The sequence below is a fragment of the Orcinus orca genome, chromosome 15 (genome assembly GCF_937001465.1).
Source record: "Orcinus orca chromosome 15, mOrcOrc1.1, whole genome shotgun sequence".
Classification (NCBI taxonomy): domain Eukaryota; kingdom Metazoa; phylum Chordata; class Mammalia; order Artiodactyla; family Delphinidae; genus Orcinus; species Orcinus orca.
In genome coordinates, this window is record NC_064573.1 from 89,154,588 (window position 1) to 89,177,500 (window position 22,913).

At 52.3% G+C, this 22,913-nt stretch overlaps 1 protein-coding gene across 4 annotated transcripts in view; it reads right to left on the bottom strand.

The window, feature by feature from the left end:
* Positions 1 to 7,498: 7,498 nt before the first annotated feature.
* The window catches only part of GOLGA3 (golgin A3), a 45,120-nt gene continuing 29,705 nt past the window's right edge, over positions 7,499 to 22,913 (bottom strand). For all 4 annotated transcript variants that reach the window (XM_049698520.1, XM_033440617.2, XM_004276768.4 and 1 more), the window contains exons 15-24: positions 22,145 to 22,361; positions 19,549 to 19,692; positions 18,700 to 18,897; positions 17,715 to 17,831; positions 15,690 to 15,829; positions 14,804 to 14,936; positions 14,459 to 14,581; positions 12,939 to 13,103; positions 11,397 to 11,560; positions 7,499 to 10,879 (exon numbers count right to left, since the gene is read on the bottom strand). In XM_049698520.1, the coding sequence (XP_049554477.1) occupies positions 10,663 to 10,879; positions 11,397 to 11,560; positions 12,939 to 13,103; positions 14,459 to 14,581; positions 14,804 to 14,936; positions 15,690 to 15,829; positions 17,715 to 17,831; positions 18,700 to 18,897; positions 19,549 to 19,692; positions 22,145 to 22,361 (1,618 nt within the window). In that variant the 3' untranslated portion in view covers positions 7,499 to 10,662. The remainder of the gene's footprint in view (positions 10,880 to 11,396; positions 11,561 to 12,938; positions 13,104 to 14,458; positions 14,582 to 14,803; positions 14,937 to 15,689; positions 15,830 to 17,714; positions 17,832 to 18,699; positions 18,898 to 19,548; positions 19,693 to 22,144; positions 22,362 to 22,913) is intronic.

Sequence of the window (22,913 nt, forward strand, 5' to 3'; positions counted from 1 at the left end):
CCGGCACGCGGGGTCCTCGGGCGGGCGGACGGCCCCCCGGGGCGGGTCCAGCGGTCCCAGAGGCCCGGGGCGGGGTGTCCGGGGGAGGGGTCGTCCTGGGCGGGCTTCGGCGCGCGGCCATGCGGTCCGCGAGGATTCCGCGCTGGGGCTTCAGCCCGCAGGCTGGCCGGGCCCAGGTTACGGTCTCGGCGGGACCACAAATGAACCGCTCCGGTTTCCCTGGAAACAACCAGCTTTGTGTTGCGCTGGGTGGAAACTTGGCTGCTTCGGCAGGTAAAAGCGACCAAGATCCTACAGGCGAACGTCGGGTATGTTACTCTCACGGACACACTTTCAAACAGCAGAGGTTCTGACAGCTTGGGATTCTAGAGAACGAGTTTCTCCGCCGAAGCAAGCCGACTTTCCAGCCGCAGCGTGACTCCTGTTAACTTTGCAGCAGACTCGTCTCTGCGTCTGGCTTATCGGGCTCGGATTACTCTCTTAGCCGGAGTAGGTTACTTTCTCACCACCCTAGCCCTGTGGGCACCCACGGCTTCCCAGAAACGGATGCACAGCTGTACCTAAGGTGTCAGGCTCCACGCTGTGTGACCCCATTCACTGGACGTTCACGCAAAGGGACAGGCAGGGGAGTGGTCGCCGCGGGCGGGGGAGGGGCTGACTATAAAGTGGCTTAGGGAATTTTAAAGACTGCTGGAAGCTTTTGTCTTAATTGTGGTAGTGTCACACAACTACATATGCTTGTCAAAACTCTCAGGCATGTACAATAAAAAGGGTTAATTTTACTGTGTAATTTATACATTAACTTTTTAAATAGAAAAAAACCTAAAGAAATAAAATTGACATCCTTGGTTAAAAAAAATTGGATGGTACTAACAGTCAATCGAGCACAACAGAAGAATCAGTGAATTTGAGGATGGGTGAAATGCAAATTAAACCCAGCACGATACTACTTGACACCCACCAGGATGGTTAAAATTAGAAGACAGTATCAAATTTTGGTGAGAATGTGGAGCAGTTTTATAATTCTCATACACTGCTGGTAGGAGTGTATAATGAGCCAACCACTTTGAAAACTATGAGGCAGTTTCTTGTAAAGTTAAACGTAGGCCTCCCTATGGTTCAGCAGTGCAGCCCTAGGTGTGAAAAAGAAAGTTCACAGAATGTTCATAGCAGCTTTATTCATAATAGCCAAACGAGAAACACCCAGATGTTTGGATAAACCCCGTAAGAATGGATAAACAAATTTGGAATCATCATATGATAATCCTATGGAGGTTTATTATTAGCAACAAGGTGGCTGAATCTGAAAACCATGCTAAGCAAAAGAACCCCACACAAAAGTGGTAAGGCAGAGCTTATGGTGATAGAAATCAGAACAGGGGTTGCCTGAGTGGGGTGGTGAGCTGGGAGGGACATGAGGGGACATTCACTGTGAAAGAGACGCTCTGCATCTTATTGTGTTGATAGTAATACAGGTACACATTGGTTGACATTTGTCAAAACTCACCAAAATATACACTTAAAATCGGTGCCTATTTTAGTGTAAATTCTGTCTACATTTAAAAAGGAAGAGGGGGGCTTCTCTGGTGGCGCAGTGGTTGAGAGTCCGCCTGCCGATGCAGGGGACACGGGTTCATGCCCCGGTCCGGGGGGATCCCACATGCTGCGGAGCGGCTGGCCCCGTGAGCCATGGCTGCTGAGCCTGCGCTTCCGGAGCCTGTGCTTCACAACGGGAGAGGCCACAACAGTGAGAGGCCCGCGTACCGCAAAAAAAAAAAAAAAAAAAAGGAAGAGGGGCTTCCCTGGTGGTCCAGTGGGTGGGACTCCGCGCTCCCAGTGCAGGGGGCCCGGGTTCAATCCCTGGTCAGGGAACTAGATCCCACATGCATGCCGCAACTAAGAGCCCACATGCGGCAGCTAAAAAAAGATCCCGTGTGCCACAAGTGAGATCCAGCGCAACCTAAATAAATAAAAAGGAAGAGCAAGCACCATGTTAGAATGAAATCTTACCATTTGTTGTTTTTAACTTCTAAGTACCTGAGAACAGACCTCAGTCCCCAGCTGCTCCCCAGTCTTGACCTTTCTGTGAATCTGTGCCACTGTGCAGTGATGAGTGCCAGGCCCTGGGCAGACCTTCCCTGCCTGCTGGGTAACTGTAGGTGGATTCTTTCATCTCCCTGTGCTGCAGTTTTCTCAGGGGTAACATGGGATAACTGCCCCTGTCTCAGAGATGAGGATTAATACGTGCCAGGCTCTTGCTACAGAGCAAGGTGAGGACTTCATAAACGTTAGCTGTTATTACCACTTCTTTCATACTTCAAAAAACATAAAAGTTGTATATATATACATGCCTTTCAAGGGTAGCAGGGTCAGCCCCCATCATGAGGGATTTTGTTATAGTAATCATAAATCCCAGGAATTCAGAGCACAGGGGACTGATTTGAGAGATTGTGTATTGCGATAGAGGCCGTTGCCAGTAGCATCCATCCTCTTGATAACAGAAAGTCCCAGCTGGAGCTGGACACACTGCTACAAACACACATCCTGTGGCCTGGTGACTTAGTGGAGGCAACAGACGGTGTACACAGCTAGTGAGTGACACCCTTGAACGAGGGTGTGCGACGTGCCTTCCACCTGGGAAAATGCAGACAGTAACAAGTGGAACCTGGAGCAGCTGTCCGAGGCCACAGATGGTACTGGAGGTTAGAAGGCACTTGTGTCCTTGGCACCAGAAGCTGCCCTCATCAGTCCTGTTTTTCTGCTTCGGCTGTTACACGAAAGAGAAACCTCTCTCATTTAAGCCATTGAATTTCGGGGTCTCATAGCCTTTACCAGCCTAACCAGTATCTTAATACCACGATTTTCTGTGGAATCCAGCTAACAATAGGTATGCTATTATGGCTGGATTCTCCTCACCACCATCTAATGCAGTCTACACTCCATTAAACAAGACTGGGATAAAAGCAGGGGTGGGGGGAAACACAATTCCACTATTAAGAAGCCAACCCTACAGATGGCCAAGAAGCACATGAAAGGATGCTCAACATCACTAATCATTAGAGAAATGCAAATCAAAACTACAATGAGGTGTCACCTCACACCAGTTAGAATGGGCATCATCAGAAAATCTACAAACACAAATGCCGGAGAGGGTGTGGAGAAAAGGGAACCCTCTTGCACTGTTGGTGGGAATATAAATTGGCGCAGCCACTATGGAGAACAGTATGGAGGTTCCTTAAAAAAGTAAAAACAGAATTACCCTATGAACCACCAATCCCACTACTGGGCATATACCCAGAGAAAACCACAATTGAAAAAGACACATGCACCCCAATGTTCATTGCAGCTCTATTTACAATAGCCAGGTCATGGAAGCAACATAAATGCCCATCAACAGAGAAATGCATAAAGAAGATGTGGCACATATATGCAATGGAGTATTACTCAGCCATAAAAAGGAACGAAATTGGGTCATTTGCAGAGACGTGGATGGACCTAGAGACTGTCATACAGAGTGAAGTAAGTCAGAAAGAGAAAAATATTGTATATTAAAGTATATATGTGGAATCTAGAAAAATGGTATAGATGTATTTGCAAAGCAGAAATAGAGACACAGACGTAGAGAACAAGGGGAAAGCAGGGTTATGTGATGAACTGGGAGATTGGGATTGACACATATACACTATTGATACTATGTATAAAATAGATAACTAATGAGAACCTACTGTATAGCACAGGGAACCTGACTCAGTGCTCTGTGGTGACCTAAATGGGAAGGAAATCCAAAGAAGAGGGGATATATGTGCATATATAGCTGATTCACTTTGCTGTACAGCAGAAACTAACACAACATTGTAAAGCAACTCTACTCCAATAAAAATAATAATAAAAAAAGCAGCCAACCCTATACTGGCCACTACTCACCTGTGAGGTAGAAATGAGAGAATTTGAGATGTAAACCCCTGCAGGTAGAAGTGGATTTCCACGAATGAAGAGGAATTAAGTTTAGGGGAACTGATGGTCTTTTGGGAAAGGAGCAGGTTTAACCTAATTGCTGATTGCAGTCGGTATCCTAACTTCACTCCTGATCCCAGATCACGAGAGGGCCAGGGTCCGAGCCAGCCCCGGAGACTGAGGGGGGAGGTCTAGTTTCACATGTATTGTGAATAGCCTTCAATGAGAGGAGGAAAAATGTGTATGCTGTTACACATGGTGGGGGTCTGGTCAGGAAAGCAGCCCATCCCAGGTGATTCAAGAGGGGAAGTGCAGCCCTACGAGTGACGAGGGACGGCCACAGCAGGAAGCCACCGAGATCCTCGGAGCCCTGAGATGGCAAAGATGCAGCCACTGAGGAAGCTGCACTGGCAAGGAAGCCTGGACATTTCATTTGCAGATTAGCAAAGGGATTATTTTACACAAAGCTGTCAGGATCTTGCAGAATTTTAAGAGATCTTGAAGGGCATTTATTCCTAATTCATGAGTGCTCTGTGAGCAGTGTTTTGTTGTGGTACTATATGTAGCCACCATTTCTACACCAAATTAGCGCGGAAGGAAACCCAGTTGGTGTTTGTTTACATGTCTTTCAGTTACTGAACTAGGCTAACTGAGGCTCATTGTCAATGAAATCCACCTGCTGAGTGTTCCCCATGCCCCTGATGCCCTGTAATCTAATAGGAGAAACAGGGACTCTCCAGAAATAACATTGCTGAAAAGAAACATGATGTAAAGTGGTATAAACTTATACCTATCTGTATAAACTTACACCTATCTGTAAGTGCACACAGGTTCAAGGGTCATTCGGGGTTGGGATCAGGGAAGGTTTTACGAAGCTGACCCAGGTCTGTTTTCTGCTCACTTGTCGCATCCCTAGGGGACAGTCTGCTGGGCCAGAGTCCCCTACCTGCGACAGCCCACACCCCTTCCCAGCTGCAATGACTGCACAGTGGGAGCGTCCCATGTGCCCCAGTGGGGTATTTACACCTGGGAATCACCAAACGCTGCGAATCAGGCTTCTTCCTCCTGCGGAGCTGCTCTTAGATAGCTCTAGGAACAGTGAGCGCCAGCCCGACTCAGACACGTGCTCAGTGAGCAGAGACAAGGCAGGGGCAGCTCAGGGCAAGCGAAGCGGGCAAGACGTCCGGGCAAGGCCAGGGCACTCCTGGCCTGTCGTGGGCACGCGGACTGGCCAGGAGAGGCCGAGTCACATCGCAGGAACAGGTCACCCCAGTCTCCAGAGGCTTGAGCGGACAGGTTCATCGCTTGCCCCCATGTGCCGGCCCTTGTGGGTCAGCTGCTGGCACTGTTCCTCAGGTAGGTGCTCACGCTGACCAGAGCACCGGCCGAGGACAAGGCTGTCGCCATGCGGGAGGGCTTCGCAGCAGCCGGTCAATGCCGTGCACCATCTCACCGGCTTGAGGAGCTGTGCCTGCTGCCCCATGGCGCACATCTACGTCCCGGGCGAGTGCTGGCGGGGCCTGCAGAGCCCACCCAGTGCACGCGGACCAGCTAAGAAGGAAAGCCAGAGAGGCTGCTCCTGGCCAGATGGTAGCGGGCTGGGAGGCTGGGCCATGTGCGCGGCACTCGGGCCACTGGAAGGCTTGGGCAGCAGCGGGAGGACGACGACCCTGAAGGCTGGACAGCGTTAAGGGGCTGCCTCCACAGCTAAGCCAGGCTCCGGCTGATGTGGAGAAAGGCGGGGCACGGAACAGAGACAGGGAAGAAGCCGTGGGCCAGGCTGGGCCGGCGAGAACGGTGCCGAGGGTGGGAAACCCTGAGGTTTAGAGACCAGGGGACTGTATCACGATCAGAGTCGGTCAAAGGAAGGGACTCTTTTCTGGATGGAAATGAGGCGTTCCAGCTTTCAACACACCAAGGCTTAAGCACCGGGAAAATCGCTCCGCAATGTCCATCAGGTCTTTAGAAATGCACACGGAAAGCTCACAGACGAAACAAAGGCCCTGAGGCCCCAGGAGCCGAGAATTACCCCCGAGTGCTGCCTCTCCAGCAAGTGCCAGACCAGGCGAAGGAGGGCCGAGCGCGCAAACCTCGAGGTGCTTCCGGCCCGAGCCAGAAGCACGCTGTTCGGGAGGGGGTGCCCACTCCGCCTGGAGATGGGCTGGCGCGCAGGAGCGCCGCCCTCCGCACCCCACCGAACAGGCAGACAAAGGGGTCAGCAGCCCAGTGTCACATCTCCCGTGTTTCCAGGAAAAAGTCATTGCCAAAGAATGCTTCTTACGAGAACCCGCAACACTCTTCGTGACGTGAAAGCTAGCATGAAGACAAGCAGAAGGATTCCAATAAATGCTGCTTCTGGGGCGGGCAGTTACTGATTGCTAAGAACTCCTCCTCATTTAGGGAAAGGCTCGGAGACTCTCCCAACAGCTAGCACGCTTGTCTACCACACTGGACGTCGGTGGCATAAAGAATCCTACTTCTGTCCCCACCTAGCCGGCTGCAGGACGGATGAGACCGCGTAACCGGGAGGGCTGAGACCAAGTCCTCGGGCCACACTCAGTGCGCACTGCTGCCCGTACTCGCACCCGCTCTGAGCCGGGGAGCAGCTGCCCGGGAGTCTGCACCTGGACCACTCCGGTAGCACCCACTGCACTACCGTTAAGAGGGTGCAGCACAGAACAGCTATCCGACGGAGAGACAACTTAAAAATAAACCCATCAACTCGTTAGTTTAGCGCCTTCAAGTGTTTAGCAGCTTTACAGGAAAAGGAAAAAGTTCCGATACATATAATCACCCTCTTCATGATTACTGTAGGAAAGGAAATTTGCATCCTCAGTACTTCAGGAAGTTAAGGCCACGAAAGGCGGCGGTCAGAGCATCTTCATTTAGGTCTGGGTGGTACACGTAATACCTGACCCTTGGTTATAGAAGCTCACGAGGTGGGGACACAAGAAAACATGTGTCCAACCCACCACAAAATCGAATTCTGTGACCACTGGTTTACTGCTCCTTTTCTGTACGTTTTTTACCATGCTGGTTAAGTGATAACATTTAACTGAAGAATCTACATCCAGTCTACTCTCGCTGATCAAAAATGAAGTATGGATGAAGAAGGCGGGTGAGACTGGGGAGCCACAAGGTTGCGACTCGGAGTCACGGTCCCACTGCTGCAGGCGAGGGACAGTCAGTGGTGGCTGGGGGCTGGACGACACCGGAAGCACGCGTGCAGTGCGTCCGCACCCTCAGGAGCGGTTCCCGTGAAGGAGCGTTACTCCTGTGAACGCTTCCCACCTCCGTACTTACTGGCGTGTGGTAACAAGTGAAGTGCGGGTGAAGAAGGAAGCAACACGGCGAGACGCTACGCTCCTGCTGTGGTCAACAGCAGCCACAAGGAGTTAGATTTCACGACCATCTGAAACTCTGGCAGAACAATAAAATTTTCTTCAGTTATCTGAACAGAGTTGGTAACAACATGAGATAAAAGTTACTCCCAGTTATGAAAAAATATATATATGAAAATGAAAGCACCCCAAGGAAATATAAAAATCTTTAACAAAAAATAGTTTATTGCACAAAATTCAAGGAATTCCCAAGCACACTTAAATTTATAAAAAATCAACATGCTTTTTAAGTTACAATTCATTGTGCATGGTGACACTTTTCCCCTGAATAGCCCCAACCTGAGGACTCCCTTTTAACGAGGAAATTTTTATTAAACATGAATAACTTAAAACCACCGAGTTTTCTAGATCCTCTGAAGCATTCCTGTCAAGGATCCTATTGTAACCTGAGACCACCATACACTGAGAGGCGCCCTGCGGGGAGTGAGTGAACTTGAGTGCGGCTCTGAGAAGACTCTCACAAGCCCCGCCCTGTGCACATCACGGCCCTTGGGGATGCTCCAGGACAGTTCTCTTTCAGATCCGCTGGTCCCTTTCACTACTGGCAATCTTTACACGCGACATTTAATTTTCGTTAAAAAAATACTCAGAAAAGTAGGAATATATGTCACGGTGCCCTTGCAGGCCCATGGCTTTTGCAGTATCCCTATACCAAGAAAAGTCTTTAAACCGAGGAGCAGTTGAATGAGAATTTTCCTAATGCAGCATTCCACAGGCTGTCTTCCTCGAGGCCCACCCTGGCACCTGGACCCCAGGCCAGAGTGTGAGCCAGTTTCACATCTCATCAAAGACACTGCCTGTTACAGCTTCCAAATAGTAGAACAAAGGCATGTAAGTCTAAAAGATCCGTGGCATCTATCTGACGTGTACCGTGGAAAAATCAACAACAACCACTCACAGTAAGTTATTTTAGGAGCATAAGAAAATCAAGTCATAACATCACGAAGTGTCCAAGCTGACATGCTCTCCAGTGAGGACACGAGGATGAACAACATACACAAATACAGCGCAACAGCAAACGTGTTTCTACACGTGCTCCAGAGTGGACTGCTGTTTTCCATGAGGAAGTTCCTAATTCCCACTTCTGCCCACAGTGGAAGAATATTTCCAATGCTGCTCCCTAAAAGAATCAAGCTCTGGGAGACAGGAGCGCCAGTAAAGCCCCTCAGAGAAAAAACCCGCAGCAAACGAAGAGCAGGCGATTCAGTCCAACGTCCCCCCTTCAGGGTGATTTGTTAAGGAAGCCCGGACACAAGGGCCCCTGGTCGGGAACTACAGGCCAGACGTGACAGCACGAGGGGCACACACAGGACATGGGAGGGGGGCAGTCTGAGCGCTCAGGCCAGAGGCAGGCCGGGCGCGCACAGAACTAGAGGATGAAGCTGGCACAGGATGACAGCAGGAGCCCAGACGAGGCACTGCTGCTAAAGGCGCGCGCGCGCGCACGTACACGCACACGTACACATGCACACGCACACACGCGCAGACGCACGTACACACACAGAGGTGACTCGACAAAGGAAAAAGGGGTGGGGAACAGAGATTGCTTTCTCTTGATGGATATACTCAGGATTCCTTTATCCTTTCCTAAGGAAGATACACTGATTTTCTGGAAGACCTCAGCAAGGAGAGAGAAAGCGGCTCTAAAATTAAAACAAAAGATATTGCAGCCAAAATAAATAAGAACATAAATTACCATTTTTCTTTTCCAATGGTACAAAAACAGTTTTGTCAAAAACGATTTCCAACTTAAAATGAAGAGCAGAATAAAGTTTTCAAGTATAATTTCCAAGATTAACCCTGTACAAATGATACACATATTTTAGACGTTCCAATACTTGCTGGGGAATTTTTTTAAACACTAAACATCTTTGTGATTAATGTTACTTTAATATTATCAATTAACCTTCTAACAGCATATTGTGAGAGAACACAAGCAGGTTAAAAACACCACACTGTCTTCTCCACAAGAGAGACCCAGGTGATGCGGTGATACGAGCATGTCTGGCCTGATCAGTAACACCGCACACTTCATCTTCAGACCAGCCGACCTGCACAGGGGGCCACACAGACCCGTTCTCTCTCTCTTCTCTAACTTGGAACAATAAACATTATTTTAGATCATCTTAGCAAACTAGGGGCAAGCTTACAAACCTCGAGTCTCACAGTCACTCTAGGCGGGACCTCGCACACTTGGGGTGTCTGATTTCAGGTAAACCTCGGGAGACCCTCTCATGCTGACCTGCCCCTTTCGCTGCTTTCCAGATGAGAGGGTCAAGGGCCTTCTCCCCCTTCTGAAGGCTGTCACCACACAGAGGCCAGCATATCTCTTGACGACCACACAGGTGCTGGTGGACGTTGCCACACAGGGCAAAGTGCTCCCTGGTCTGGAGCCCACGGAAGCCCTGGCCCTGCCCCTCCTCCTTGCTCTCCCCCCCCACCTCTTGAGGCCTCTCCCCATGCCTCATGCATCAGGTCAGCATGTGCTGACCGTGGTGTCTATGTGGGCGTCCTGGTGGCCATCAGGCCTGCCCGGGGGTTGGCCAAGGTGAGCGAGGCCATGCAGGGCCAGGGGTCAAACAGGTGGGCATTGTGCACTCATGGCAAGGAAAGACCCTCAAAATTAAGTGAAACTAAAATAACAAAGAACTTCTGCCTAAGAATATTTGGCTTTAGAAGGTAAATAAAATAATTACATTTCTTAAAACATAAATTTCTGACATTCCTAAATCCTACACATACGTTACTTCCTAACTGCAGATTTTCAAAAGGCAATCAATAAAAAGACAATTCGGGTCATTCTTAAATAATACGAGCATATACTTTTTAAAGATTAGATGATGATTTCCGGTATTTATATATACGTTCTACGGAGAGATGGCTATTGAAAACAAAACAAAATAAAATAAAAGCCAAAGGTGCAAACGAGGTCTCACTCCTGCAGGGAGGAAAGCTCTTTCTGAATCAGACAGGAAAGTGAGAAGCCGGACGCAGCCACGCAACGCCTCTGCCAGCGGCCGTCCGAGAGCAGCGTCTACGGTCAGGCCTAAGATGCCTCCTTCCGCAGATAACCCTTCAGACACATGCAAAATGTCTCGCTGAGCCCTAGATTAGGTTTTTAAGATTTGGTCACTTCGTGGGAAAAGCTGGCTGCGACCTGCAAATGACTGTCATCAATTCTCGACTCTCGCTTTGTTATTTTACTCCTTGTAACGGCCAATGCAAAACTTAACTTCCATCTCTTAGAAAGACAATAGAGCACACAGTCAAATAAATAACACGGAGGAGAGAGCATTCCTGCAGTCAGCTACAAACACTCGGGGTGGGGATGCTCGGCGGTCACCGCTCCAAAGTGCTCTCTCGTGGCCCCGCTCTGCCCGTGTTGCTCCGTGTCTCCTCTGGGGTTGGTGTGATCACCCAGGCGGGAGGGGCTGGCGGGGTCCCCCTGCGTCCACGAGGACAACGACTGGTGCACAGTGACCGCATGAGCCTCCATCTGGCGCTGCAGGCTGTCCATCTCCTGCCTGGGGAGACAGGGGAGGTGCGCGGTCAGACGACAGCCGGGGGCGCTGTCCCCCCCAGAGACAGCTGGCTACCTCTGACCCGGCCCTGACGGCAGGTCGCTCACGCACACCCTCGGGGGCCCGTCGAGCCTCTCTCCTGGAACAGCACGGAAGAGACTCTGGCCATTTTCCTGTGCACCACACAGAGGCCGACAGGCCGATTGGGGAGAACGTTGGAAACACAGAGCCGAGGGTCTGTCCTGCAGGGCGTCCGCTCACAGGGCCAGAGCCACACCTGCCCTTGCCTCAGACACGGGCCTCCCACTGCCTGGTGTGCAGGGTCATTTAGCCCTGGGCAGCTCCCACCTTGGAGATGGAGGGAGAGGCACGGGACCAGCCCACCGCCAAGAGACACTACGGAGCCGCTCGCCAAGCGAGCGCACCACGGTGCGGTGCTGGCAACAGGGAAGATTCTTCCAACTGAGACCTGCAGCTTATTTGTAAAGACTACGAGACGGAACCCAGAGCAGAGTCATACTTGAGTTGCTGCAGGCAGCTGTTGAGGTTCTTGAGGGGCTCCTTGCTCACGGCAGGCGGGGGCCGCAGCAGCTCCTCCAAAAGCGAGGCTGGCACGGGGCAGTCAGGGATCTTCACCGGCGTCACGGGGCTGGAAGAGCTGGCTTCTCCCTTCGGCTCCTTTCTCTGTTTTTAAAAGCACACGGTTAGGTGCTTCCCTGGTGGCACAGTGATTAAGACTCCGCCTGCCAATGCAGGGGACACGGGTTCGAGCCCTGGTCCGGGAAGATCCCACATACCACGGAGCAACTAAGCCTGTGCACCACAACTACTGAGCCTGTGCTCTAGAGCCCGCAAGCCACAACTACCGAGCCCATGTACCACAACTACTGAAGCCCATGAGCCACATCTACTGAGCCTGCACGCCACAACTATTGAGCCTGCACTCTACAGTCTGTGAGCCACAACTACTGAGCCCGCGTGCCACAACTACTGAAGCCAGCACACCTAGAGCCCGTGCTCCGCAACAAGAGAAACCACCGCAATAAGAAGCCCGCGCGCTGCAACGAAGAGTAGCCCCCACTCACCGGAAACTAGAGAAAGCCCGCGCAGCAATGAAGACCCAACATGGCCAAAATAAATAAATAAAATAAAAAATGAATAAATTTATTAAAAAAGAAAAAAGACACACAGTTAGCTCTCCCACTCGGAGGCTGACGCCCCTGCCCCTTCCCCGAGGGTCTCTGCCATCACACGTGGTCTTCGAGGTGCCTCCCCAGCTCCCCTTGGGCCTCTGGGGAAGCACTTTCCACTTGTTCTAAATCGGCAGAGCTGGCAGCCATGGGGGTTCAAGAAATGTTGGCTGAATAGAAAACCTTCTTCCTAACGCATGAAGCAACACTACAATCCTGGCTCCTCAGGAGGCCGGAGCTGCCGAGAGCCCCCTAATGAGAGCTCACGGTGGGAGCTTTCCAGAGAGACCATGGCCTTGCCTCTGAGTTTCCCTAAGAAATTAAGTCAATTTTCCAAGTCATAAGACTCCCCTTCCTAGGACTTCAAACTTTTTCCACAGATAAACAAACCGTGCTAAATAAACCTCTGAATCTAAGCGACTTCTTTGCACCTGCAAAATATTTACACAGACTGGTAGAAAAACAGACGGTGGGTAAACAGATAACCTGAACAGAGCTCGTGACGGCTGCTTCGGGCTCCCCGGGCCCCTGAGCCTGTTCTGGCAGCTGTTGTGTCCCAGCTGGTCTCGCCTAGAGGCCCAGGGGCTCTTGTTAACACAAGCAAACCATGCCCTCATTTGCTTTATAAAGCATAGTACAATAAAATGGCATCTAAATTCATAGAAAGAGGCAAACACTCTGTTGGAAAAAGCTCTAAATTAAAAAGATTTGGCCTGTGGTCCAAGGAGAACACCCCATCGTCATCTATCTTCACACAACCGTCACTCAGTGTTGGTTAATGTAACTCTGTGACTGGCTGACCGACTGGAAAGCCTGCCAGCCTCCCGCCAGCACATCCCCGGAGCCCCACCAGCCGCCCGGTGGCCCAGTACCGTCTTGGCTGCTCCCCGCCGCAGGTCCAGCTTGAGCTGCTGGTTTTGCTGGAGCAGTGTCTTCATGTTGCTCTTCAGTTCCGACACTTTAGCTTGAAGCATGAATTTATCTTTCTGGGTCAGGGACAGATCTTCCCGTACCATCTCCAGCTCAGATTTAACATTCTAAAGAAAGTAAAAAAGTCATAGATTTTTAAAACTGAAAGGTCTTGGGCTTCCCTGGTGGCGCAGTGGTTAAGAATCTGCCTGCCAATGCAGGGGACACGTGGTTCGAGCCCTGGTCCGGGAAGATCCCACATGCTGCAGAGCAACTAAGCCCGTGCACCACAACTACTGAGCCTGCGAGCCACAACTACTGAAGCCCGCGAGTCTAGAGCCTGTGTTCTGCAACCCACCACAGTGAGAAGCCCGCGCACCGCAATGAAGAGTAGCCCCGGGCTTCCCTGGTGGCGCAGTGGTTGAGAGTCCGCCTGCCGATGCAGGGGACACGGGTTCGTGCCCTGGTCCGGGAAGATCCCACATGCCGCGGAGCGGCTGGGCCCGTGAGCCATGGCCGCTGAGCCTGCGCGTCCGGAGCCTGTGCTCCGCAACAGGAGAGGCCACAACAGTGAGAGGCCCGTGTACCACAAAAAAGAAAAAAAAAAAAAAAGAGTAGCCCCACCTCACCACAACTAGAGAAAGCCCGCGCACAGCAACAAAGACCCAATGCAGCCAAAAATAAATGAACTAAATAATTTTTTTAAAAAAGTGGTAAATGTATAACTCACATTAGTTTAAAAAAAAACCTGAAAGGTCTTAAACACACTGCACAAATCTTAGTTCGTACATCACAATTCCAAGGGGCTGGAACTCTCAGCCTTCATGAGTTGCTCCCCTCCCCCTGCCACTCCTCTCCAAGGGTCTACACTGAGGAGAATCTGGTTACCGTCCTGTCCTCAACGTTCCCATCCACACTTCAGAGCCTCTACCGAGGGGCCGGTAACATTCCCATGTCCACATCTGACAGTGAACCCAACCCTTGTTTAAACTCCAAGATCAGCTACTAGAATAAGCCTAACTGTTCCTAAGACAGAATACAAGTCAGTTCTGGTTATCTCAAGCTGTCCACCTACAAGCAGGAATCCCAGTCAGAGTCACATTCCCGACCCTTTCCTCGAGCAGTCAAGACTGTGCCTAGATTTCTTCGTAGAGAAGCTTATCACAGATTGGCGAATGGAACCGTCTCATTTTTTGGACTTAATGAGATCCCGTTTCTGGGACACACCGCACAGCTCAGCCCAGGGTGGGGCCCTGGGGCTCTGGTCTCTGCTCAGCGTCCCTCAGCTGCCTGACCTGGGCTTCTCTCTGAAATGGGATAATGTCTGCAGAACGGTTTGGTGGGAGCATTCAAGCCATTGAGAACTGCTGCTGCGCACCTAGCACGCTGCCTGGCACAGTCCAGGGAGGAGCTGCTGCAGTGCTGCCAGGGGCTCGTACACGCTCCATACACACCCCGTACACGCCCTGTACACACCCCGTACCTGCATTGACTGCTGTATCCCATCCAACTCCTGTTTACTCTGCCGCTCAGTCACGTCCAGCTGCTGCTTCAAGGACTGGATTTCTCTCTCTTTCTGATCCACCTCCCATTTGAGATTTTCCATCTAGAGAAGGGAAAAAGTCACACAACCAAAAGAATTTTAAAATGGCTTTCTTGCATTATAACATTGCTCTAACTATATCTCTGCGTATCATTTAATATCATACTTAGAAAAAATAAATATCCCTTTCCAAGAAGGCAGAGAATGAAGTGAAAGTGTCAACCAGCAGAGTCTAGCTCTGTAAGTCCTGTTAACTGGAGATGTAAAGCCGCCCCGGCGGGTCACCTCTTGGTTTCCTACAGGCTCTTTGCTCAGCTGCTCATCCAGCTGCTTCTGCAGGAGCTGGAGCTGGGTCCGGGCCTCTGCCAGCTCTGCCTGGAACTGTGCTATTTCCTGGGAATGTTTCCCCTCCTGAATCCTAGCATAAAAAACAAGGAAGAGTGAAATTACAGCGTTCTTCCAATTACCTTCCCACTCAAAAATGTTGTTAGTTGAACGTTACATGTCCTGGGTGGACACGCATCATGACAAAAACTCCCATACTGCTCACCCTGGGCAGGGACTGTTCTAGGAGCTCTGCAATGCACTAGCTCAACGAATCCTCACAACCCCCGGGGAGGGACGCTTTGTGAGCCCAGTTCACGGATTATGGTGGCAGGGACCGATGCACGTGCAGTGCCCAACACATGTGCCTGCACGGGTGCGAGCCAAGGCCACTCCAACGGGAGCCGCGCACCACAACGAAGGGAAGCCCGAGGGGAGCTGGGGAGGCGCCTCGAAGACCACGTGTGACGGTGGGGACCCTCAGGGAAGGGGCGGGGGCGTTAGCCTCCGAGTGGGAGAGCTGTGTGCCTTTTTTTTAATAAATTTATTCATTGTTTATTTTTTTAAATTTATTTTTGTCTGCGCTGGGTCTTCTCTGAGAAGAGGGCTCAAGATCTCTTCTCAGAGAAGAACCAGCAGGGCACAGAGTGGGAGCACACGGCATCAAGGCCAAAGCTTCAGACGGAAGCTGCGGCATCCTGAGACAGCCATCGGATCTCTCTCTCCTTCTCAGATCTGCCTGCAGAGTACTCAGCGATCTGCCAGGACACCGGGGCCCTGGTGCGCTGAAGGCACTAACTGGAGATGGAGGGGGTGGTGGCGCCCGGCCCCGCCCTCTCGCACTCACTGGAGCCCATCTGCCTCCGCCTGCAGCCTCTGCACCTCCCGCTCCTTGGCCTGCAGCTCCTTCTTCACCTCGCTCAGCTCTAAGGTGGCGGCCTTAAAATGGCGGCGGTTGTGCCCCGCTTCCCCCTGGGCGGCAGCAACCTGGGAAGAAGAACACGGCGTCATCGAGGACAGAGGCGCAGCCTCACAGGACGTGCCCGGGTTCGTGGAGGCCGCCGCCCAACCCCTTGCATCCTAGCTGCTCTTGCAGGCCTTCCTTCCAAAGCCTTCCAAGGTCCCCATCAAGGATGAAAGTACTGAACACACGCTTGGCCCTCAAGCATGCAACGTGGTAGCAGAACCTGCTGAGCGAACAAATGTGCCCAACTTTCTTTGTCTGAGCAGTGGTTACAGTCTTCCTCAAGTATATCTGCATGTTTCTCATTACATGCATTCACAATTCACGTATCTGGGAGGAACCCGCCTCTCCATCACATACCATCTAATAACTGTAAGAAAGCTATTGCTCGTCATCCATTAGGACGCAACTAGCTTTCTGCATAGTTAACGACAGTTTATCTCAAGGTTTCTGAGAAAACAAGCAAATTCTCAGAATGTAACGAAATTTTCCATTTTCCTTTCCAACAGTTTAGTTTTCTTGTCTAATTGCACTAGCAAGCACTTCATTTCAAAGAAGTTTAGTAAAAATATTTATAGTATATTACAGATGAATATAGAAAGAACTCATACATGAATGGAAAAAAAACTCCAATAGAAGACATTAGCCGTGGTTGTCACCAGGTAGAGATTCAAGATGATCTGTACTTTAATCTCCGTGCACACTAAAAATTTATACTACGTGTACTATTTTTACAATCAAGACAATCAGACCAAACGCACTCAGAGGAATAAATAAGCATCATTTACAATTACTGCCCTTAAAAAAAGAAATCAAAGTGAAATAGACATTATCCCTCCAGCACCTTTAGTTAAAAATCTCCTAGTTACGTCTTTAAGGTGAGAATAAAACTATTAAGTGATACCTGAGTACAGAGCAAAAGATAGGAAGGTGGGGATAGAAAAGTAGGGAGTGTTGCTGACTCAGTTCGGAACCACAAGACGTGCAGCAACTCCACGGAAGGATAAAATGTCAGCTGCAGGCGAGGCAACCGTGGGTCAAGAACAAGCCAATAATTGTTCACGTTAAAATATTCTTAACGTATCTTAAAACTAGTCCTACTTTAAAAGAATGCCTTACTGTCTCACCCAGGAAATAAAGAACTATCTCCTTCTATCTCTAGTGTACTTTCGTGGAGAAATTTTTAAAGAATGTAGCAAAGCCCAGGTCACATGCACCTACACACGCATGAATGCGCCAATGACAAACATGTTCTGAGAATCTGCTCTGTGCAGGCACTGGGGTCATGAGGGTAAGCAAGCCGCAGACCTCGTCCCAGGAAGCTGACAGTCTAACAAGGAAAGAGCTTTACAGAAACCACAGACGAGGCATCATGACAGTAAAAATTTTCAAGTGCACGGCCTGAGGCCCACTCTAGCTCGCAGGGTGGCCAGGGCAGGGCCCTCTGCGGGATGAGCCACCTGATGCACTGGTGAACACATGAGCCAGGAAGACTGCTCCAAATGCAGAACTTGGCCATGGGTCTCCAGAACCACCTATCTGGGTTGCATTTTTAACACTAATAAACATAGACTACTCTGCAGTTTGCTTTTTAACTCCACACTACGTGCAGGGCATCTTTCCCCAGCAAAATACGTAGCTACGGAGCTCTGTGCACATATCTTAGAGCCGCACAACGGCACACACTCTTTCACTGATGAGCACAGGGAGGGGGCCCTCTCTAGCCTCGCTGTCGCCAACCCCATGACGATACCCTGTCCTTGGACACGTCAGTAAAGGTATTCACACGCTAAGTTCCTGGAAGGGAACTCATGTCAAGGGTACTAATACTCAGTTTTCAGACATTTAAAAATTACATTCCAGAGGCTCTATGAGGCTGTAATCTGGAGCCGGTTGGAAGACACACACCTGCTCCTTGAGGCTGTGCACCGTCACCCTTTCCTTCTGTAGCGCGGCCTGCAAGGCCTGGACGAGCTGCTTCATCTGGCGGTCCTCCTCCTCTTTGCGCTGCAAAACTGCCTGCACCTACAGCACATTCCAAGAGTGGTAAGGAAGGAAGGACGTCAGATTTCCAAAGCCTGAAGAGCCCTGGGAACAAGCAGGGGCCACTCTGATCAGTGCCAATGGAGATGGAGGGGGTGGTGGCGCCCGGGGAGTCTAGTGTCACGGGGGCCCAAGACATCACGACATGTTGCCAACAAGGGTACAAGCCAGGAAAGGAGTGAGAATCCCATCTCTGGAGAACGCCGTGTGCAAAACCGAAATCTCAGATCACAGGAGTATCATCAATCATATGATCATATTCAAGCATCTCGTTAGGAACCCAAAAGATGCATATAAACCCAGGGTTATCAACGCAATCGCCTCCGTAGCAAGGCTGCCAGGGGCAGGAGTGGTGGGAACTAAGGAAGCGCTCTAAAATCTGGTGAATTCAAGGCATGGGCTGGGATGGGCTGTTGAACACCATTTGAAGACTTCCCTGAAACGCCCAGAGGGGCTGCAGAGAGGAGGAGCTAACAACGGGGTCTGCAGGGAGAGCCCCGCTGGGATTTGAACCCCGGTGCTGAATCACAGGAGGCCCTCGGGTCAGAGTCCCTTACGCACAGCATGACTGCCTTGAGCTGGGAAAGGTCCCCTCTACCCTCCGGGAGTCACCCACCCACAAGGAACCTCATGGGCTGAGCCTAGTCCCTCCACAGCTCAGCTGTGGGGAGACACAGGCTCCCCGGATCCACCCCCGCCTCAGGGCTGGCAGAGGGGCTGCGACTCCAGCAGATTCTCTGGCCTTTACCCTGCAGGTGGCTGTGATGACCAAGTGCAGACCACACAGCCGAAGCCCTCGGAGGGCTGCCCCGCCTGCAGCAAGTCTCCTGCTGCAAAGGAGTTTCCATACCTGCAGGTTCAGCTGGACCAGGTCTGCTTCCCTCTTGGCTAAAGCTGTCTCTAAGATGCCGTTGTGTTCCCTCAGGGCCGCGCTGGACTGTCCAAGGCCCATAAGCTTCCCTCTCTCATGCTCTAAGTCCAGAGCCAACTTCTTATTCGACTCCTCAAGGCACTTTATCTTCCTCCTGAAGCCTCTGGACTCTTGCAGCTGAAACAAACCAAAGTCACCGTGACATAAGGGAGTTGCCCATTCTGGCTCGTGGAGCGCTCGCACATCAGGAACTGAACAGCTAACACCACCCGCAAGAACGCACAGGCAAGCACTGCCCCGGACACGAGGGCCCTCGTCTCACAGCTGGGAAGGTTGCCGCGGCCACGCCCCTTCTCTCGTGGACCCACAGCCGACAGCCCAGCCCTCCCCCTGGGGACCGTGGGCTTGCAGAGAAGCACACCCAGGGTCGGAGCCCAGGCGGGCCAGGACTGAGAGTGAGAGACAACTGTCAACGGTGCACGCAGCCCCGCAGCTCCCGACAGCCACCTTGGGACCCTGTGCAGAGCCCTAGGTGACACCACCACGCTGCTCGTGTGGCACCACCCGAAGCCATGACCGTCTGGGACTGAGAGTTACGTGGAGTTCCTCTAAAGGGTCGAGCCCCTTTGAGCCGGGTGTCTCGTCTGCCACACCAGAGAGGCAGCGGGCACAGCGGGCCCCGCTGCAGCACGTGCATGCACGGCTCCAGCAGGGCGGGTGCTCAGAGACCCGGGCAAGCGGCCGACGGCCCCGGAAACGCAGGGCGGAGGCCGAGCGCCCCGGCCAGCAGTACCGCCCTGCACGTGGGGCCGCGCGGCGCCCGCCTACCTCGTCCTCCAGCTCCAGCACCCTCTCCCGCTGCTCCTCCAGCTGCTGGCTGGTCAGCGCGATGACCTCCTGCAGCTCCCCCTCCAGCATCCTCTTGCTGTGGCCCACAGCCTGCAGCTCCGCCTCCAGGGCCTGGACCCGCTCCTGAGGGCCGGGACGGAAGGTGGGTTTGGTCACGGGTCCCAGCACGTAGCCCGGCTCGGACCGACTGCGCAAGGCTGCAACCAAGGTGATCGGCTCTCTGCAGCCTTCCCTCTCCCTTACAGGACGCAGTCAGCTACCGGGTAGCCACACAGTAATGACTCACAAACTCACTTTTTCACTTAATGCTTTGAAAACACAGAAAGATAAGAGCTACCAATTACCGTCTGTGGCAACTAAGCTGCACCAGGCACGATGTAACCAATGCCACACGCGTGTGCACACACACGCGCTCACACACACAAATGCACACGCACACACACTCTTCCTGCTGCTGCTGTGGGGCAGGCGCTGATCTAAGCACCTCACAGGTGTCTCTCCACAGAGCCTTCCTAACGAGGGAGGCTCTACCATTTACCTCATTTCGGCCTCATTTTTTTTTTTAATAAATTTATTTATTTTTGGCCGAGTTGGGTCTTCGTTGCTGCGCACGGGCTTTCTCTAGTTGCGGCGAGCAGGCTTCTCATTGCGTTGGCTTTCCTTGTTGAGGAGCACGGGCTCTAGGCACGCGGGCTTCAGTAGTTGTGGCACGTGGGCTCAGCAGTTGTGGTTCACGGACTCTAGAGCGCAGGCTCAGTAGTTGTGGCGCACGGGGTTAGTTGCTCTGCGGCATGTGGGATCTTCCCAGACCAGGGCTTGAACCCGTGTCCCCTGCACTGGCAGGTGGATTCTCAACCACTGCGCCACCGGGGAAGCCCCATCGGCCACATTTTTTTTTTTTTTTTTTTTTTGCTTTTTAGTTTATACTGGAGTAGAGTTGATCAACAATGTTGTGTTAGTTTCGGGTGTACAGCAAAGTGATTCAGTTACATATACCTGTATCTATCCTTTTTCAAATTCTTTTCCCATTTAGGTTGTTACAGAATACTGAGCAGAGCTCCCTGTGCTGCACAGTAGGTCCTTGTTGGTTCTCCTCGGCCTCCGTTTTACTGAGGATCAGCAAGGTGAGTGAGCTGCCTGAGACCCCACCTCACCAGGGCCGAAGCACAGGCTGAACCAGGATTTTGGCTCCCAGGCTGTGCTTCTGCCCAGCTGCCACCGGCTGTGCAGCAAGGGGGTGACAGACTGCATGGCAGTGACACCCACTGCTGGTACCATGTAAGTCAAAGAATTAAACAGTGAGAGATTTTAAAGTAAAAAGGAAATTGCAATTGAGTAAGTTCTCCCCCTCCCAATGTAAAAAGTAAGCATGTGACAGGGAATACTGAATTTATGTATTTTACAAGAGACCACGCTATGCTACAGTGTCCTCCAACTTACGAATTCTTAAACTGAGAGGAGAGAGGAACAAAGATGAGAAAAAAATACGATTACTAAGCATAAGGGAAATGACTCAAATCGGTGGGTGATAAACAAAACACAGAATTTTATACCCACTAGCCAAAGTAAAAGGAGGTGGTCAGATCCAGACTGCAGGGATCTGGGGACCAGGACACTCGTGACTGACAGAGTGACAGTGTGACGCCCAGAGGAGACCTGAGAGCCTCCACCACGTGCATACACCCCCTACACACACACACACACACACACACACACACGCGTGCCCACCCTGCTGCCGGTCCCCCACCCTAAACAATAACCCAAAGCAAAAGGCTCTCCTCTCGCCTCAGGACGCCATGGGGGGAAGAGCAGTTCCCGCGGCTCTCAGCCCTCTCAGCCCTCACCGCGTGCAGGTCCCTCTTCCTCCTGGACCCGAGCGTTTCACAGGCACTTCCCTCCACTACGTCGCACATGCTGTCCACCTCAAGGGCCGTCTGTCGCAGAGCCATCAGCAACCCACCCCGCCTTGGTGCTGGCCTCCGAGACGCCTCCCACCACCTCCTGCACTTGGCTCCCATCACCTCAGCTACCGTCGCAGCCTCTCCTGGCCTTAGGTCGCCCCGACAGGATGGTGGCCAGGTCTCGGCTCGCTCTCTGTCACACGGAAGCTCCACTCCAAACCCCCCGACCCCGGCTCCCAGCCCCTCCAGCCAGACCCCTACCTGGCCCCGTGCCCCCCAGACCCAGCACACAGGAGCAGCGCTCTGCTGAGATGCCCGCCGTCGCGCAAGACCATTTCAGACGCCACCTGTCCAAAAGGCTGTCCTGGACCCCTCGACCCTCACCCCAAGCCCTCTCACACCCCACGCATGGCGCTCACAGGACCTCCTCCCCAGACATGAGGAGGGCCGGGGCCAGCAGGGCGAGCGCCCCGCACGCGTTCGCAGGGGTCAAACGCAGCGTCAGAGCCCCCGGTCACATTGCTACCGCGAGGTATTCTGAAGAAACGCTGCCCACACACCTCCTTTCTAGACCCTCCTAGAAGGGTTTCGGAGGGGAGGTGCCTGTACACGTCATGCCCCCGCAGCCCCCTGCACCGATTCTCCGCAACCAGCGGAGTAAGCAGGTTACCCACGTGCAGGGTGTGGTCACTGCCGCCACCGGCCACCCGGGCTCTCAGCTGGCTCAGCTCGGCCTCGGCCGCCTCCTTGGCCGCGAGGGCCTCCTGCAGGCGGCGGCTGAGGATGCCCACGGCGTTCTCGTAGGCCTTGTGCTTGGTCTTCATCTCCTTCTGTGCGCTGCTCAGGTCTGAGCCCAGCTGCTTCATCTTCTGCTTCTGTTCGGTGATGGCCCTGGGGCGTGGCAGAGACAGAAGGAAGTCTCAGCTCACCTCCGACCCACTTGCCACACCAAGCAAAGGCCAAGTGCGTTTCCATCCAAGCTCCACCCTCATCTGCCCCCAGCACCACCCTCTCCAGCACTGCGCTGCCCAGAACCCAGCTCCCCAGGATGCGGTCGGTGGGTATCCCCTACAGAGCCCATCACCATGCTTTCGTCTGTCCTGCTCCCCTCTCGGAGCTGCTTAAACCACCTTGTGGAGACAGAGAAGACTCCTCTCCTACCAAATGGAAGCTCCCAGCGCTCTTCCTGACCAGCAGCAAGGAACCCAACACTCAGGCTCACAGTACATCAGCGGCTGACAGAGCAGAGCGGTGTGGGACACGCAATGGGAGTGAAGGGCCTGGCGCGGGCCGGGTGAGGACGGGCACAGGTGTCCACCCTGGGCAGTGCACTGGCGGTGCGAAGGGCGCTGCCACAGGCGCTTGACACGAAAAGTCAAATGAAAACAAAAACAAATGGGGAGTGTTTGTGAAAGGATGTGTTAGCACATCCACGTGTAACCG